Source organism: Microcaecilia unicolor, chromosome 11 (genome assembly GCF_901765095.1).
Source record: "Microcaecilia unicolor chromosome 11, aMicUni1.1, whole genome shotgun sequence".
NCBI classification, from domain to species: domain Eukaryota; kingdom Metazoa; phylum Chordata; class Amphibia; order Gymnophiona; family Siphonopidae; genus Microcaecilia; species Microcaecilia unicolor.
In genome coordinates, this window is record NC_044041.1 from 92498939 (window position 1) to 92517643 (window position 18705).

The window sequence follows — 18705 nt, forward strand, 5'->3', positions numbered from 1 at the left end:
TGTACAGTAAGAATAAATCAAACATGAGCAATAGACAATTACAGCAGTAAAAACATTCAAATAACAATACTAAGTATGGCATAGTATACTACTTACAATGTCAACACAATATGTAATAGAACATTTTAATTGATAGTGAAGGGTATAAGCAAAGATGGAACATATAGATGGGTAAGAAAGTAGGAAGAGTTAGAAAGTAAGGTGATTAATTTGAAGAAAGTTGCACATGAGGTCAGAGAGATGGTTAACTATTATCTCAGCTAGGGTAGGAGTGGATAAACATGTCCCACTGCAGTATATGCAGTTATATAGTGAGTAATGCACGAAGTGGCTCTAACGTGTGCCTTGAGCAGCTACCAAGAACCCTATGCAAAAGTATTACAACCAGCCCATTACTTACTATAAAGAGCATTCCATGCGAGGCACAGCTCCAGAGCGCCAAGTGCCTAACTTTAATGAGCTAGATTTTACAGCAGCTCTGGAGCTGTCGGACAGGAGGGAAACACAGGCAGCTGCACCTCCCTGGTGGGCCAGTGATCCCCTCCTGATCCCCCCCTCCCCAGACCCAATAAAGCCCTCTGGGCCAGACCCTTAGTGGCAAGCCCTGGTGGTCTAGTAGGATTCCTTCCCTCCACCGGCCCCCCCCAGACCCTTCCACATACCTTAAAAGTTGGAGGCAGGAGGACCGCCTCTGGCCCCGCCCAGAGCAAAATGGCGGTGCCCAGCCCCTGCCCAGTGCATCCTGATATGCATTAGGAGGTGCCTAAGTACTATATAAGGAATTTAACTTCAAAAGTACGTGGAAGGGTCTGGAGGGGGTGGGGGGGTGGGAAACCAGTAGAGGAAAGTAATCCCACTAGACCACCAGGGCTTGCCACTAGGGATCTGGCCTGGATGGGGGCTTCGGGTGGCATCAGGTTGGGGGGGGGGGGGTCAGGAGAGGGTCCACTGGACCACCAGGGAGTTTCTTGAGTTAAACGGGGGGGGGGGGGGGGGGGGGTCCAGTGGATCCTCCCCCGTGAAACTCAAAAAACCATCAGTGTCAAATGCATTTGACAGCTTCCAGTCACAAACAGTGAATGATGCACAAAGGGGGATCCATGCATTTCATTTGCACTTGATCCCCTTTGTGCATCAGTTGCTTTTTGAGACACGGTTTTCCCAAGACACCCGTATTTAATGGGTGTCTTTGTGCATTGGCTCCTACGTGACTTCCCCAAGACCACAAGGCAATCCATTAGGCTGACATCCATTCCGAAGTTTTAAAAAGGTTTAATTGTACCTTCTAAAATCAAATCTCCTAACGAACAAATTTTTTTGAAAAGGAGCAGCTGAAATAATTGGGTACTAGGGTCATAAACAGGATCAACTCCCTTTCTTACTGGGAGTTTCCCCTGATTTACAGTGTTCCAAACAATTGGAGTTTTACAGCTACAAGGACTCCCCATGAATAGACCATGACCATAAGGACGTTGGGATTCCCAGTCCACTTGCTGAAAAAGTGCAGCCTCTACCAAGGGAGTTTCCTTTTCAGGTCTGGAAACAATGGTAATCTTGGAAACCTCCTGTTCTCTTGAGAATGATATAATAACCAAGTATAACGAGGCAACAGAAAGAAATTTTCTCCCAAATGCAATCTTCTGCTCCTAGAGGGGGGGGGGGGGGTCTCCAGTTCCTAAAAAATGATTCCCAGGTTGATTGCCTGGAACTGGTTCATTCCCTGTCAGACTGTAAGCAAGGTTAATCACAGGAGACACAGCAGCAGGAACAGGCGAGTTCAAAATGGCCACCGTTCCCACTTCTTCAGAGAAGGGGATGTGGTTCATGTCTGGCAAGGAATTCACCTCATTCAAGGGGAAAAACATCCAATGTACCACAGTCTTCTTCCCAAGGGGCTGTCTTCCCAATCTACGCAATTTGTCAGTCCATCACGGCAAGCAGCATCTTACCCTGAACTAGTGTGGCGTCTGTCACAATGGAAGCAGTGCTGTACCCACTCCACTGAATTCTTCATGCTGCCTGAAAATCACAGCTTCTTGCGAGCTTTAGATGAAATTTCAGCCATTGGCAGCACTGCTCAGGAGGCTGAAAGAAGTTAGAAACCAGCTGGGCTACTAAGCACAAGCTCCCCCAGCAACTGCTGGACTCTGAATATTTCTTTCCCAAGCATAGTCAGTTTTCAGTATGAAAGAATGCTTCCTCGAACTTCCCCAAGCACCTCAGGACTGCATGACCACTGAAAAAAAGCCTATGGCTTGCCTATAACATACACAAGAGAAAAGCCGAATCCTGCCCTACCCCAGGCTCCCCCCACCAAATAAAATATGCTGAAATTAGTATGAGATGGAGCCACACACACTTTGAAAAATACTGCTGACCTCTAGAACTAGCAGAACAGACAGTGCACAGAAGTGGTCCTTCCAGCTTCATGTCCCAGAATTTACCTCAGGTGATCAATTGGCCCTAGCCAAGTACAGCCCGGTGCTGCAGCCTTAATGGCTCAGATTTGTTTTTATTTTCTCCGAGTTAAAAGGCCTGACAGAAGACCCAAGCTCCTCATAGGAAAAGCTAAGTCAAGGAAACGCCTCCCCTCAACTGCAGAGAGAGAGTAAACACACTTATTTAACATCGTTTAAATTCTACTTATGAATAGTGCTGCCAGAGTCGCAAATTGTTTTTCGTTTTGAGCAAGAAGCCTCATTTGGGGAAAAATAATAAAACGTAGGAGAGGGTGAGGGTGGGTAGGCAAGCCGAACTCTTCTGAGCTATACCCCGGCTCTAGGCCAAAGCATAGTGTTTCTTCATATTTTTTTTCTTTTCTTTTTGAAGCTCAGACCTTAAAAAAAAATGTACCCCTTAAAAAAAAATGTCCCCCTCAGCTCAACTGGCTCAGGATCTTTTCCAGACGAGGAGCTGCATGGTTAGCTAGTCATCCATCTGCTGGAGACCAAGAAATACTGAACATTCTAAAGCTGCACTGTGCCCTTGTTGGGCGAAGTACGTAGAACTTTTTCTCTGTCCCTATCTGCTGGTCAATGTATATAACCCACAGGTTTTGTATAGGTCTGGTGAGGACTCTAAGAAGTTGAAATATGCTCACCAGAACACAAAGTAACTTGCTTTCTGTGAAAGTAACAGAACAATTTGCTTTCATCACCATGTGCACAAGGCCTTCCAATATGTAACTTACCAACACTGCAACCATTGTAAGAAGGAAATGGGGGGGGGGGGGGGGGGGGGCAGGGGGAGATAGCAGTGCAGCATTGTAATGGAGGACAGTAATAAAAATTTTCATCAAATGCAGCACAAAGGCAGCACCTCCTGCATGAATGAATTACCCTCCCCCACATTATTTTAGTCTCATCACATAACGTTTGCCCTATAATTATTACCTGTCAGTCCGAGGGCCGTGGCTATTAGGACAGGGAAAGAAAAACAAAAGCAGAATTAAGAGGAGAACAGAGTTTAGAATGAAGGACACTACTGCTCTGATTCTGGATATTGTACGTCACTTATAACACAACCCTGCCCCAAAACAATTTTCAAAAGATTTTACTTCAGTACTTAAACAATTATCCAGTCCAATCAGGGGCTGAAAAAGTGCCCTCCTCACTCTGTTTGTTAAAGTATGGTGGAAAGATTTACACCTACCTGCGTGCGAAGGGAAAACTGATGGAGGCACTGGCTGAGAAATTTCGTGGGCTGTCCAAGGGGCTGCTTCCAGCTTTGGCACAAATCCAAAAATAGAGACAGAAAAAAACAATTTTAATTTTAACATAAATCTGTTTGTTGAGCAAATGCACATATCACAGTCGAAACAAATGCCAGAGCGATTACAAACAAGCTCATACAGTAATACTTTACAAACATTACAAATATTTTCATTTAAAATAATTTTATTTCTAATGAGAATTTATTAGTTAACACCCATTGAAATCTCAACGGAGCATGTATCTGTATTTGAGCATGGCGAGGTGTAGTTAAACATTTCTATGCACACACCATTGACCTGTGTGTATAGGGGGTGCATCATGCAGCTGGTCCACTCTTAGTTGGGGGTGTGGGCAGTGGTGACTCTGTCCTCATCTCTGCATGCTCCCTCAATCTATACAAATAGATAGGGTGTACAGTCGGGTACACACAGAGAATGGATAGACAGAACTACCATTGTTCACACTCAAGCTGGAAATATAAAAACATATATAAATTAAACAAACAAACAATCTCTCTCCATATACCTTACAAACTAGAGAATGGCACGGGGATGAGGACCTGCAGTAACAATGGGGATGGGAACAGAGACAGAGCCCGTGAGGACAGGGACAAACTTTGCCCCCGTGTCACTTTCTACTTTGAAGCTTGTTAATGAACTGGACTGTTATTTATGTTTGATTGATGCAAACGATAATATTTTTATTTTTTGGAAAAACAAGAAAACACTGGCCACAGCTAGCAAAATTTGCATGGGGGATCCTATACATCCTGCAACCAGCACATCTTCTAAGAAGACATCTTCTATTGCAGGAGGGACTGTGGGACAGCTAGACTGAATCCTGAGATTGTTGATGACTTCTTATTCATCCACAGATTAAAAATCATAACAGTGCTTCATAGGGCATATTTCTCCCCTCTAGGGCATATAGAACAGGTTGTAATTTGTACCCCTGGATATTTAATAGGGTGGATTAGGATTCCTTGTAGAAGTCACCTATTGTTGAGGTTGGAAGGGTTGAGGGTGGAGGTGGTGGAAGGGTTTATTATAGCTGCTCATTGTTATTATTGTTTTCTATTTGTAATTTATACACAACAGTTGCACAGCATATTGTTCCTTTTTATACTTTAATAAAAAGATTTAAATATAAAATCATAAGTGCTCGAGGCTTCATCAGATAAGAACAGAACCCACAGAGATGGGGAGTGGCCTGCAGGGATGAGGACAATTTTTATCCCCTTGTCATTCACTATTACAAACTCCTGAGAACAAGCAATCTGCCTCCGCAATGTGTCAATGGATCTGTATTTCTAGATTTTTTTTGTGCGCGCACGTTTATAACTGAAGGATCTAGACAAGCAATATTTTGTTTGATCAAATAATTCTTAGGGAAAACAGATGATATTTTCAGGTCACCCATGACAGTCTGAAACAGTTATAACTTTGCCCCATTTTACAGTAAAGGATCTTGTGTGAGTTAAAAAAAAAATCCAACCATCAAATGCTCTAAACAAAATTATGGATGAGTAGAAAGACTTCAGCGACTGCTACCAGCCAAAACTGAACTGGGTAACCTTATAGAAAAAAACCCACATCACTAGTCAGAAAAAAAACCCTCACTTTTATGCAAAACATATGTTGATAGCTACCATGTCTGCTTGTGTGCCGAATGGCTGATATTGCAAGATATTGAACTTTGATTTACAACGGAACAGACATTTTGAAAGAATTTGATATTAGCAAAATCAGATTTAAAAAGTTGAAAAAGTTGACTGTTTGGCATTAAGGTAAGGAGTTTTTTCTGACTAGTACAGTATGTGTTTTCTGTAAGGTTACCTGGTTCCGTTTTGGCCAGCAAAAGTCACTGAAGTCTTTTTCTCCTCATCCACAATTTTGTTCAGAGCATTTGATGGTCTGATTTTTTTTTTTTAACTCACATAAGATCCCTTACTGTGTAATTTTTATTTTTAGTGCCATTAATGAATTGGTGTTTTGCCCCATTGTATATATATATACTTTGATGAAAAAAGTAATGGGGGAGATACGACAGACACATTTAAATTTTTCAAGTAAAAATATACAGGAGGTGAGCCTCTTTAATTTGAAAGGAAGCTATGGATTGAAGAGCTATAGGATAAAGGAATAATCTAAGGAAACATTTCTCTAAGGAAAGGGTGGCCTTATAAAGGATGTTTTGGTGATGAGGACTGCATCTGAATTCAAGAAAATGAGGAACAGGCACAGTGGATCTTTAAGGGAGAGGAAGGGATTGTAGAGATTAGTAGTTGATATGGATGGGCAGACTGGATATGCCATAACTGGTCTTTATCTAGAGTAGCAGTGTGGCCTTGTGGTTAGAGCACCAGACTGACAACCAGGAAAGCCCGATTCAAATCCCACTACTGCTCCTTGTGACCTTCAGCAAGCCGCTTAGCTCTCCATTGCCTCAGGTACAAAAATTAGGTTGAAAGTCCTCTGGAGACAGGGAAATACTTGGAGGCATATTTTCAAAGCACTTAGGCTTACAAAGTTCTGTAGTAACCTATGGAACTTTGTAAGGCTAAGTGCTTGGAAAATAAGCCCCTTGGTGTACCTGAATGTAAATGGCCTTGAGCTACTACTGAAAAATGTGCGAGCTAAATCCAAATTAATCATGTTTCTATGAGATACTGGAAGAAATATAGGGGACATCTAGGTCGGTATCCCTGTGCCTATTATAGGAAGAGCTGGAGAAGGCGGAAGGTGAAGGGAAGGGAAAATTTGCTGTTATTAGTTTGCTAGTGTACTGTGTTACTGGGTATATTGTTATGGTATTTAGATATCTTTGATCAAAAAGTAGTTTGTCAAAAATAAAAATCTGCAACCAGAAGGGAAGCTTTTGGTTTGTTTGTTTGTTGCTGTTTTTTTTTCTGCTCTGGTTTTTCCCTCTTGAAAACACAAGATGAATATAGACCCCATTTTGGCATAAGAGCAAAATTTTGATGAAATCTGCCCCCTCTCCCCAACCCCTGATATTTTATCAGAACCAAAATAAGCCTCAGGAAGGAAAAGGAACAAAGCAATGTTTTTTTTTTTTTGAGGGGTGTTACCAAAACGAAACAAATCATCTAACATAGTGGTTCCCAAACCTGATCCTGCAGGCACCCCAGCCAACCTGGTTTTCAGGATATCCACAATGAATATTCATGAGAGAGATCTGCATCAGACTGGCATCTGTTATCACCAGCATCCACTGAGAAGGGTGTAACCAAACTCCCTTGGATAGACTGGCAGTCACTAGCCACCAATCGAGACTGGCAAGTTAATGTTCAGAGTGGTAACCTGTCCTCCAAAGTTCCCGAATGAGAAGGGACCACTGAAGAGGCCTCATTTCCTCTCTGGCCCACGGAAGCACCTCTATCGCTGCCTCCATGGACCCCAGAACCTGCACATCTCTTGCCTGCGGAACTGGATGGCGAAGGAGATTTCAAACCTGACCTTGAAGATGAGACCCCTAGATAGCCCAGAGACGGAGTTGTCTCCAAGTGAATTTTGAGCGGATTCACCATCTAATCGAGGGACTCCAGAAACTGCACCACTCAAGCAGTGACCTGAAAGGACTTCGGCTTGGATTAGCCAGTCGTCTAGATAACGATGTACTAGGATGCCCTCCCGGCGGAGAACTGCTGCTACCACAACCATCACCTTGGTAAACGTTTGAGGAGCCGTCACAGAATTGATGAGTCCCAAACACAACAAAGCGAAGAAACCTCTGGTGTCCCCGATGGATCGGAATGTGCAGGTAGGCTTCTGTCAAGTCTGCCGCTGTCAAAAATTCCCTGAATGCACCGCTACAATGACCGAGCAAAGGGTCTCCATATGAAGAGGGGTTACCTGCAGAGCATGATTCACGGAGTTGAGATCCAAAATGGGGCAAGAAGTTCCCTCTTTCTTTGGCACTACAAAATAAATGAAATAGCAACCTGTGCCTATTTCCTCTCGAGGAACTGGACACACTGCCCGAAGACATGTTAGCCTGTTGAGGGTGGCCCTGACCATTCCTGCCTTTATACGGGAACGGCAGGAAGATTCCAGAAAGGCATCTGGCAGAGCATGAGCAAACTCCAAGGACTAACTGTTGTGAATAATCTTAAGGACCTATTGTTCTGAAGAGATCTGGGCCCACCTCCAATAGAACTCTCTCAAATGAGCTTGCACAAGAATCGGAGGATGGGCCCCGACACCTTCAATGAGAAAGTCAACCTTGGGACCAAGATGCAGGAGCAACATCTCTGCTACCACAGTGGGCACCTTGAAAGAAAAGTAGCCAGCCTCCCAGCACAAACACACCAAAAATCCCACGCATGGCCTCTACGAGACAGAAAATCACGTCCCCCAGTCAAGGATGATTCAGAAGTCTAGGTACCTTAGACTCTCCTAAGCTCGTCACTAACTTGTCCAACTCCTCCCCAAACAACAAAGTGCATCTAAAAAGAAATTTACTGAGTTTGGACTTAGAAGCGGCATTGGTCAACCAACTACAAAGACAAGCTGCCACAGTCAGAGCCACAGACTTAGCTGAAGCCTGAAGCAAATCATACAGTGCATTCACCAAAAAGGCTGAACCCATCTCAAGTTTACAGACCTCTCTATTCACCATGCAAAATCATCCGAAGCTCTATTCAAAACATGGTCCAACCACAAAAAAATGCCCTAGCCACTAAGCCCCCACATATGGCAGCCTGCACCACTAAGGCAGAATCATCAAAACAATGTTTTAAGAGTCTCCATTCTACAATCTTGAGGGTCTTTTAGAGCTGTTCGCCCATCAACAGGGACCACAGCCTTTTTGGTAACCACTGAAACAACCGCATCTACTACAGTAGGCTTCAGCAAAGCTTTATCCTGATCTGGGACAGGATGAAGACAGATCATGAACCTAGTCAAGCAAAAAGGAGCATCAGAAACCTCCCACTAAGTATGAACAATCACCCTGAAGTCCAGATGCATGGAGAGGACTTACCAGATTTACGAATATCCTTCACCAAGGGGTCCACTTTCCATTCCTCTGTTGCTAATATCTCCTCCACAAAATTAAGAGTACAGGACACTAGATTAAGTTCCTGTAAATCCTCCTTATGAAAACCACAGATCACAGAGGGATCCTCACCTGGTAGCAGGTCATCCTGAGGGGAAAAAAACCTCATCAACCTCCTCCTGCTCCCTGTCTCTCATGACAGCATCCCCATTGCATCCAGCAAGCAAAGAATCAGAATCCATAAAATCCATATGAAGTTCCTCCTCCTCTTCATCCCAAAGCACCCTCTTGACGATTGGTCAAAGGAGAAGACCCTGCTGAGGGACCAGAGACAACATAAGACAGGGGAGCCAATTGTTTAAGGTAAAATTATGTATAATCATACCTGATAATTTTCTTTCCATTAATCATAGCTGATCAATCCATAGACTGGTGGGTTGTGTCCATCTACCAGCAGGTGGAGATAGAGAGCAAACTTTTGCCTCCCTATATGTGGTCATGTGCTGCCGGAAACTCCTCAGTATGTCGATATCAAAGCTCCATCCGCAGGACTCAGCACTTAGAGAATTACACCCACGAAGGGACACTCTGCCCAGCTCACCACCGCCGAAACGGGGGAGGGGAATTAACCCAGCTCATCCCCACACAAGTGGGGGAGGGGAATCCGTCCAGCTCATCCCCGCGGAGCGGGGGAGGGACACCACACCCGCCGATGCGGGGGGATCTGGCTTATCCTGCAACCGCAACCGCGGGAGGAGCTGACTGACCCTAACACCGCCGAAGCGGGAGGGGTACAAAGCTGCCCTACAGCCGCACGAAGCGGGAGGGAGTGCCGGCAGAATTTATGTCTCAATCCAGCCCCGTAAAACGGAGGGGAGAGGAATGTAGCAGCTCACTGTAACACAAACTCGTCTCAACTCTTGAAGAATCCAAGTGAAAGAAGAACTTGAACACGAAGTCCTCCTGAAGTAACTGAAGGCTAAACTTGAACCTAAAATTCAACCAGAATATAAACAGTACAGATATCTGGGAGGGGCTATGGATTGATCAGCTATGATTAATGGAAAGAAAATTATCAGGTATGATTATACATAATTTTACCTTCCATATCATCAAGCTGATCAATCCATAGACTGGTGGGATGTACCGAAGCAGTACTCACCCAGGGCGGGACATAGAAATCCCTGACCTCAACACTGAAGCTCCAAACCGGGCCTCCGCCCGTGCAGCCACAGTCAAACGGTAATGCTTGGAGAATGTATGAGCCGAAGCCCCGTTGCCGCCTTGCATATCTCTACCAAGGAGACGGATCCGGCCTCTGCCATCGAGGCCGCCTGAGCTCTCGTGGAGTGAGCCTTCAGCTGGATAGGCGGCACCTTCCCCGCGGCCACATAAGCCGCTGCAATGGCTTCCTTGACCCATCTTGCCACTGTAGGCTTAGCAGCCTGCAGACCCTTACGAGGACCTGCAAACAGGACAAACAGATGATCCGATTTCCGGAAATCATTGGTCACTTCCAAGTATCTGATGATGACTCGTCTCGCATCCAGATATTCAAGAGCGGAGTACTCCTCTGGGTAGTCCTCCCTACGAAAGGAAGGGAGACAGAGCTGCTGATTCACATGGAAGTGAGAAACAATCTTGGGCAGGAAGGAAGGCACTGCGCGAATAGTCACTCCTGCCTCAGTGAACTGCAGAAAAGGCTCTCGACATGAGAGCACCTGGAGCTCGGAAACTCTTCTGGCTGAAGTGATAGCCACCAAAAAGACTGCTTTCAAGTCAGGTCTTTCAGAGATGCCCTCGACAAGGGTTCAAAAGGCGGCTTCTGCAATGCTCTTAGCACCAGGTTGAGATTCCACGCAGGCACCACTGAGTGCAGAGGAGGGCGCAGGTGAGTAACTCCCTTGAGGAAACGTACCACATCTGGCTGCGAAGCCAGGGAAGCACCCTTCAGGCGGCCCCTGAAGCAAGCCAGAGCCGCCACCTGGACTTTAAGGGAACTGAGCGACAGGCCTTTCTCCAGACCTTCTTGCAGGAACGCCAACACTGAAGAAATTGGAGCAGTGAAGGGAGAAAGTGAGCCTGCTTCACACCACGCTGCAAAGGTACGCCAAACCCTGGCGTAAGCCGTAGAAGTAGAGCGCTTCCTCGCTCTCAGCATAGTGGCGATGACCTTGTCTGAGAAGCCCTTCTTTCTCAGACGCTGCCGCTCAATAGCCAGGCCGTAAGACCAAAGGGGGAGGGATCCTCCATCACCACGGGACCCTGATGTAACAGACCCTGCTCCACTGGCAGCCGCAGAGGATCGTCGACTGAGAGCCTGATCAAGTCCGCATACCAGGGACGTCTGGGCCAATCCGGACCCACCAGGATTATCCGGCCCGGATGCTTTGCCACCCGGTCTAGCACCCTGCCCAACATGGGCCAGGGCGGAAACACATAGAGAAGCTCTTGTGTCGGCCACTGTTGGAGAAGAGCATCTACTCCCAGGGATCGAGGGTCCCGTCCTCTGCTGAAAAAGCGCGGCACTTGGCAATTGGCCGATGACGCCATCAGATCTAGGCTCGGCTGGCCCCAGCGCTTCGTGATGTCCAAGAACGCCTGAGCAGATAGTTGCCACTCTCCGGGCTCCAAGGTATGGCGACTGAGAAAGTCCGCCTTGACATTCATGATTCCGGCAATGTGGGCCGCTGAAAGCTGCTCCAGGTTCGCTTCCGCCCACTGGCAAAGACTCATAGCCTCCTTGGCTAGAGGGGCGCTCTTGGTACCTCCCTGGCGGTTGAGATAGGCCACAGCCGTGGCATTGTCCGACAGGACCCGTACAGGCTACAACACCAGTACCGGGATGAACTCCAATAACACCAACCGAATGGCTCTGAGTTCCAGGAGGTTGATAGACCACTTGCCTCTGCAGGAGACTAGAGCCCCTGCGCTGTCCTTCCCAAGCAGTGGGCTCCCCAGCCCATCAAAGAGGCGTCTGTCGTGACGACAATCCACTCCGGGGTCACCAGAGGCAATCCTGCAGACAACTTGTCTGTCTGCGTCCACCAGCTCAGCGCCTTGCGCACTGCTGGGTCCACGGGAAGGCGCACAGCATAATCCTCCGACATCGGAGTCCAGCGCAGCAGCAGAGATAGCTGTAGTGGTCTCATATGAGCCCTGGCCCAGGGCACTACTTCCATCGTGGCCGTCATAGAGCCCAACAGCTGCACGTAGTCCCAAGCCCGAATAGGAGAGGCTACTAGGAACTAGTCCACCTGAGCCTGAAGCTTGACAATCCGATTGTCTGGCAGGAACACTCTGCCCACCTGGGTGTCGAATCGAACTCCCAGATACTCCAGGGACTGAGTCGGGTGCAGCTGGCTCTTCTTCCAGTTGATGATCCATCCCAGGGAGCTCACCAGAGCAACTACCCGGTCCATAGCTTTGCCGCACTCTGCATAAGAGGGGGCTCGGATCAACCAGTCGTCCAGAAAAGGATGGACTTGTACTCCTTCCTTTAGCAGGAAGGCCGCTATGACCCCCATTACTTTGGAAAAGGTCCGCGGAGCAGTAGCCAACCCGAAAGGGAGGGCTCTGAACTGGAAGTGTCGTCTCAGGACTGTAAAACGCAGAAAGCGTTGGAGAGGAGGCCAGATGGGAATATGCAGGTACGCTTCCTTGATGTCCAAGGAAGCCAAGAACTCTCCTGCCTTCACTGCCGCTATAACAGAGCGGAGAGTCTCCATGCGAAAGTGCCTCACTTTCCAGGCCCGATTGACCCCTTTGAGGTCGAGGATAGGCCGGACAGAACCTCCTTTCTTTGGAACCACAAAGTAAATGGAGTAACGTCCCTTGCCAATCTGATTTTTTGGCACCGGAACGACCGCACTCAGGCGGATCAGGTTGTCCAAGGTCTGCTGCACTGCCACAGCTTGACCGGAGACTTGCAGGGAGAGAGTACAAACCCGTCTCTTAAGGGTTGGCAGAACTCTAGCTTGTAGCCGTCTCTGATGACTTCCAGCACCCACGCGTCTGAAGTTATAGTGGTCCACTCGCCCAGAAACGAGGACAGCCGTCCTCCAATCTGCACTGGGGCGTGGACCAAGGCCCCGTCATTGGGTACGAGACCCTGGGGGAGGACCGGAGTGAGCACCTCCGGGACGGCGGTCTCTGCGAAAGGAATGCTGCTTGGGGGAGAAATTCCTCTTGAAGGAAGAGGGGGCAGAGGAACCCGACTTGCCCGGGCGGTACCGACGGGCTTCCAGCAACCGTCCTCTGGAGGTACCGGGACGAGTACTAGCCCGAGCCCTGACCTCTGGTAATTTCTTGCCCTTAGACGTGCCGAGATCGGTCACGATTTTGTCCAGCTCGACCCCAAAGAGCAGCTTGCCTTTAAAAGGCAATCTAGCCAGGCGGGATTTAGAGGCGTGGTCAGCCGACCAATGTTTCAGCCAAAGCCACCGCCGCGCAGAGACTGTCTGAGCCATGCCCTTAGCTGAGGCTCTCAAGACATCATACAGCAAGTCTGCCAATAGGCTAAGCCCGATTCCAGGGCCGGCCAATCAGCCCTCAAGGAAAGATCCGAGGGGGAAGCCCGCTGCACCATAGTCAGGCACGCCCTGGCCACATAGGAGCCGCAAACTGAGGCCTGCAAATTTAACGCAGCTGCCTCAAAGGACGACCTTAAGGCCGCCTCCAATCTTCTGTCTTGGGCGTCCTTTAGGGCCGTGCCACCTTCCACCGGCAACGCCGTTTTCTTAGTCACCGCAGTGATTAAAGAATCCACGGAAGGCCACAGATAGGCCTCACGTTCACTCACAGCCAAAGGATAGAGGCGGGACATAGCCCTAGCCACTTTAAGGCTCGTTTCCGGGACATCCCATTGAGCCGCAATTAAGGTGTGCATGGCATCATGCACGTGGAAGGATCTAGGCGGGCGCTTCGTCCCCAGCATAATGGCAGAGCCAACAGGGGCTGAGGGAGAGACGTCCTCCGGAGAGGAAATCTTCAAAGTGTCCATGGCCTGTAACAACAGGTTGGGCAAATCCTCTGGGCTAAAAAGCCGCTCTGCAGAGGGGTCATCCGCTCCATCCGAGCGGGGATCTATCTCCTCCAAGGAATCCGCAAAGGACCGTTGGGAGACCTCAGACACGCTGCCCTCATCTACATCGGAGGAGACAAAGTCCTCCAAGGCCTGGAAATCAACCCGAGGGCGTTTACCTCTGGGAACCTCAACCTCTTTATCAGAAGAGGGAGCAGGGGCAGCGTTTTGCATGAGGAAAGCCTGATGCAGCAGCAAAACAAACTCGGGGGAGAAACCCCCCAGACTGTGCACTTCCGCAGCCTGGGCAACAGCCCTAGACGCACTCTCAACCGGCGCTCGCAATAGCGGGGGAGAGACATGCTGCGCATCCAAAATGGCGTCCGGCGCGAAACTCCGCGAAGGAGCCGCGCGGGAAGAACGGCGCTTAACTTTAGCCGCTTTGTGCCGTCGCCCAAATTAAGGGCGTTCATGGCATTAATGTCTCCAACCTCAAGGGCGGCCCACGAAGAAGCCGTCCGAGCCGCGTGGCCGGCCAAGATGGCGGAGGCGAGGAGCGGGGGATGGGCGTTTATGGCGGGAAAAAACCGCCACGCCGGAGGAACGACCGGGACATTCATCGGTCACTAAACTGTCACCCATCAAGGGCGAATCAGGTTGTAAAACCCCCGCATCCCCTCTAGAAGCGCTCCAGCGATCCGGGGAGCGACCCTTTGCGCCCTCGCCCTCCGACGCCATATGCCACGAGGAGAAGAATCGGGGAACCCCCTGCCCGCTATAAAAAGGTAAAATTACCTGCTTGCCGCTCCGAGCTGTAACGAACTGGTGTCCCAGTGAGTAGCTGCAATGAACGTTTAAAGAAACGTCGAATTAAACGCCTTTAAAGACGTTTAAAATTTTTTTTTTTTTTTTTTTTTTTAAACGGAGCCAGCGGGAGGGGGGAGAAAAGGAGGGACCTGGCACCACCAGGTTTGCACTTGCTCAAAAGAGCCCTCAACCCCAGGCCTCAACAAAACCTAAGGATTAGGCTTGGAGGCCTAGCCAGAGCTGCTGCTGTGTGTGACCACCACCTGCTGAGATAGAGAACATACTGAGGAGTTTCCGGCAGCACATGACCACATATAGGGAGGCAAAAGTTTGCTCTCTATCTCCACCTGCTGGTAGATGGACACAACCCACCAGTCTATGGATTGATCAGCTTGATGATATGGAAGGAAATATTTGAGCATCACTAGGACAAACTCTAGAGGAAATCCCCCCTTGTGGATTCTTCCTTGCACCTCCATGGGAGCTAAAGAAGTAACAGCAGGCTGAGCCATGAGCTGCAGGGGTCACTGTCCCACGGAAAGCTGAGGTTTATTTATTTGTTACATTTATATCCCACATTTTCCCACCTATTTCCAGGCTCAATGTAGCTTACATAGTACCGTAAGGCGTTCGCCAAGTCCAGTAGAGGAACAAATACAATGTGATGTTAAGGTCGAATAAGGTAGGTATGTTTCAAGCACATTAGGGGTCAAAGGTAGGGAGGGTTATATAGTGTCCAATACGATCTTTGGTTTTGCTGTGTTGCAGAGTTGAGGCATTTATGTTGGGTTGGTAGGGTACGCTTTTCTGAACAAGTAGGTTTTTAGTGATTTCCTGAAGTTTAGATGGTCGTAGATTGTTTTCACAGCTTTTGGCAGAGCGTTCCATAGTTGTGTGCTTATATAGCAGAAGTTGGATGCATAGGCTGCTTTGTATTTGAGTCCTTTGCAGTCAGGGTAGTGGAGATTCAGGTATCTTTGTGATGATCCGGTTCTGTTTCTGGTTGGTAGATCTATCAGGTCAGTCATGTTCCAAAATGGCGGTAGTTCCTGCCGAAACGGGAGCTGCCATCCTCTGATAAGCTGGATCTCCACAATGAACCGTGCTATTGGGAACTCCTGCTTGTGTCAAGTCTGCGTATTTAGAGGGCCCTACCGAGACCGAAGCTGTGCAAATTTTACAGATGCCCGCGACAGTAATCCCCCGCTGCTGACAAACAGCACAATGCTTAAGTTTTTCTGCCATGACCACTGTTTTTTTTATCTGCAGAGAGACAGCCGCTAGAGCTAACTACAACAACCAGCGTGAAAAAAGAAACTGGAGCCGATGGGTGCTGCTCTCTTACACTTTTAAAAAATGCTTTAAAGTCCTGCTAACTAAAGCAGTGTGGTTATTTTTCTGCGGCACTCAAGACACCCTTCCCTTGAAGGGACTGAGGCCAGTATTCAATTTTTCAACAGCGACACCCCCCACAGGACCTCTTGAGGAAAAATACCAGGGGTAAAAGGGGGGAGGCACTCGGCTGCATGAGTGTAGCACCCCTGAGGCTTCAGAAAACCCCCCATGGGTCTCAACCTCTGTCAGCAAAGAAAATTCTTAAGGAGCACAGATAACTATAAATAAAGGGAAGGATGAATCTACTCTACTGTTCTTTTTTTTTTTTTTTTACAGCAAGAAAGAATAGAAGAAAAAACACTGAGGCTGAAGGGCATCCAACAACTGCTGGAGACTGAGAATACTGATTTGGGCTGAGGTTGGGCAAGCACCTTATTGGCTCATGCAAAATCAGAGTTCTCTGTCTCCACCTGTTGTCAGGCGTCCACAGCCTATCAGTTTTTCAGGGCCGGTCTGGAGGGACGCTAAGTAAAAACAGCTTATGATGGCAAGGCAGATTCATCTCATCTACTCAAACTGGGCTTCATTTTGTCATAAACTCTGGGCAATCTCCAGCTTTTCTTTCTTTTCTGGGTTCCTCTTAAATTCTGTTACTGTAATGATCTCCACCACCCCTTCTTCTCACCCTGGGAAAGTCGTTCCATGTACCTGCCCATTCATTGCATAAAGAAATCATTTTCCAATATTACCTCCTGCCTACTTGGCGCATCAAGTCAACTAGTTCTAGAACATGGTTTCCTCTGAGAACTGCTTGCTTCTTGTAGATAATGTTCATATCCTCCCATCGCCCCTCCTCGGTATACATACTTAAAATCTTTAAGTCTCATCTTACACAGCTTCTTTTGCAGACATCTGCTATGTTTTGATAGTCCTTTTCTGGGCCACTGCCAGTTGTCTCTAACCTTTCTGGAGGTTTAAAATGCTATGTTTCCCTGCTCTTGAAATGTTGCACTAATTGCCTGTTTCGTATTGTGGGGTTTTTACAATTCTAATGTTAGTTTTTAAGATGCTCTAGCGTCCAAATATTTTGGTGACAGAGTGGAGGAGTAGCCTAGTGGTTAGTGCAGTGGACTTTGATCCTGGGGAACTGAGTTTGATTCCCACTGCAGCTCCTTGTGGCTCTGGGCAAGTCACTTAACCCTCCATTGCCCCTGGTACAAAATAAGTACCTCAATATACTATGTAAACCGCTTTGAATGTAGTTTCAAAAACCACAGAAAGGCGGTATATCAAGTCCCATTTCCCTTTTATCAGTCCATTTGCCATCTTCATTCGGCAAGGAAAATTTGCAGCATATCCTAATAAGCTGCTATACTTACAGTGAACTAGAGCGTTTTCTGTCATAGGACCACTGGGGCAGAACAAATTGCCGGATGACATTCTACAAAAGGCCAGTTTTTCTGCATTTCTGAAAGCCTGTAAAATCTTGGTTATGGCAGATGGCACTTGGGTGGCGGTGTAGGGTAAGATTTTGTATTAGTGTGGGAGGTACATCTGTTTTGTAAGGTTAGTGGGGGTTATGGATGGTGTGGTTAAATGTTGTATATCAAGGGAATCATCTGCAATTTTTAATGGTGTGATAGCATAAATAGTACTTGTATTTTAACGGTGCTGTGGAATTTTACTTGTATGCTATTTATGTTGGGGTGCTGTGGAAATATGTGTCTTGTGAATTAGATCAGGATTTTGTTAGAGATTATTGCTAAGTCAGAGTAAATACATAAATAAAATCAAACATGCGATTTTTAGCAGAGGTGCTGCAGACCATCCATGGTTCTCCTACCTGTTGGCACCGACAAGGGCGACAGGGGGCGGGAGAGGGTCGGGGAAGGTGTTCCCACCACTAGGCTCTTCCTGTTACTGCTTCGACAGCTGAAAGAAAAATAAATCCTTTATAAAACAAGAAACGTTTAAAACTTTTGTGCATAACCAGAGCCAGCCCAACCATTAAAGGGGGGGGGGGGAGTCAGCGTGCCAGCTTCAGAACATGTGGACCCAGCAGGCCTCGACCATGCATTGATGTTCCAAGTCCTGTGCCGACCACGATGTCTCCCATAGGCATATAGACTGCCGTGTCAATGCCACTCTGGAAAGAGTAAGGAAGGGAAGGGAAGCCACCGAATTCATTGGGGCAGAGGGAGGGGAGATGCAGAACACTGGGGAGAGAGGAGAGTAAGGAAAAGAAGAGATGCTGAATAACAGGGGGGAGGAGAAGCAAGAAAATGCTGGACATGAATGGGTGTCAGATACACTTGGGCTGGCCCGATCTACAATGTACATAATTTGCGATTAAATGTTTGATCACTGCAGACAAAGCAACCATAACATGACCAAGAGAGAGAGAGAAAACAAAAACTTTCCTAGCCCCCATGTTAAAATTACCTTCCCAACTCTACCTCACTCTTGAAAAAAAATAAATCAGTCAATCAGAGCAAGAAAATAATTGGGTTGCTCAGTTAACTGATCACTATTACTTAAAAAAAATAATTAGGAATATAACAAAATGTGTGGAGAGATTTTCTACCAAATGTTGGATACACAAGCAGAGTCAGATAAGGACTGAGAACACTACAGAGACAGTTTTATGTTTTAGGGAAAAACAAATGAAAATCTCTAATGAGAGATAGCCAGACAAAGATCAATATTCAAGGACCCATCGATTCTCAAAATATACATTTTTCAGGTGATCGGGTGAGGGAGAGCTGCTGCAGTCCCCTCTCTACTAGAATGCTTAGATCACTTGCAGTTAAT

The 18705-nt window shown here is 47.3% G+C and overlaps 1 protein-coding gene across 1 annotated transcript in view; it reads right to left on the reverse strand.

The window, feature by feature from the left end:
• The window catches only part of MAST3 (microtubule associated serine/threonine kinase 3), a 208209-nt gene that overhangs the window by 98829 nt on the left and 90675 nt on the right, over window positions 1–18705 (reverse strand). The window contains 3 exon segments of the mRNA XM_030219481.1: window positions 3393–3413; window positions 3652–3724; window positions 17738–17826. Of these exon segments, the coding sequence (XP_030075341.1) occupies window positions 3393–3413; window positions 3652–3724; window positions 17738–17826 (183 nt within the window).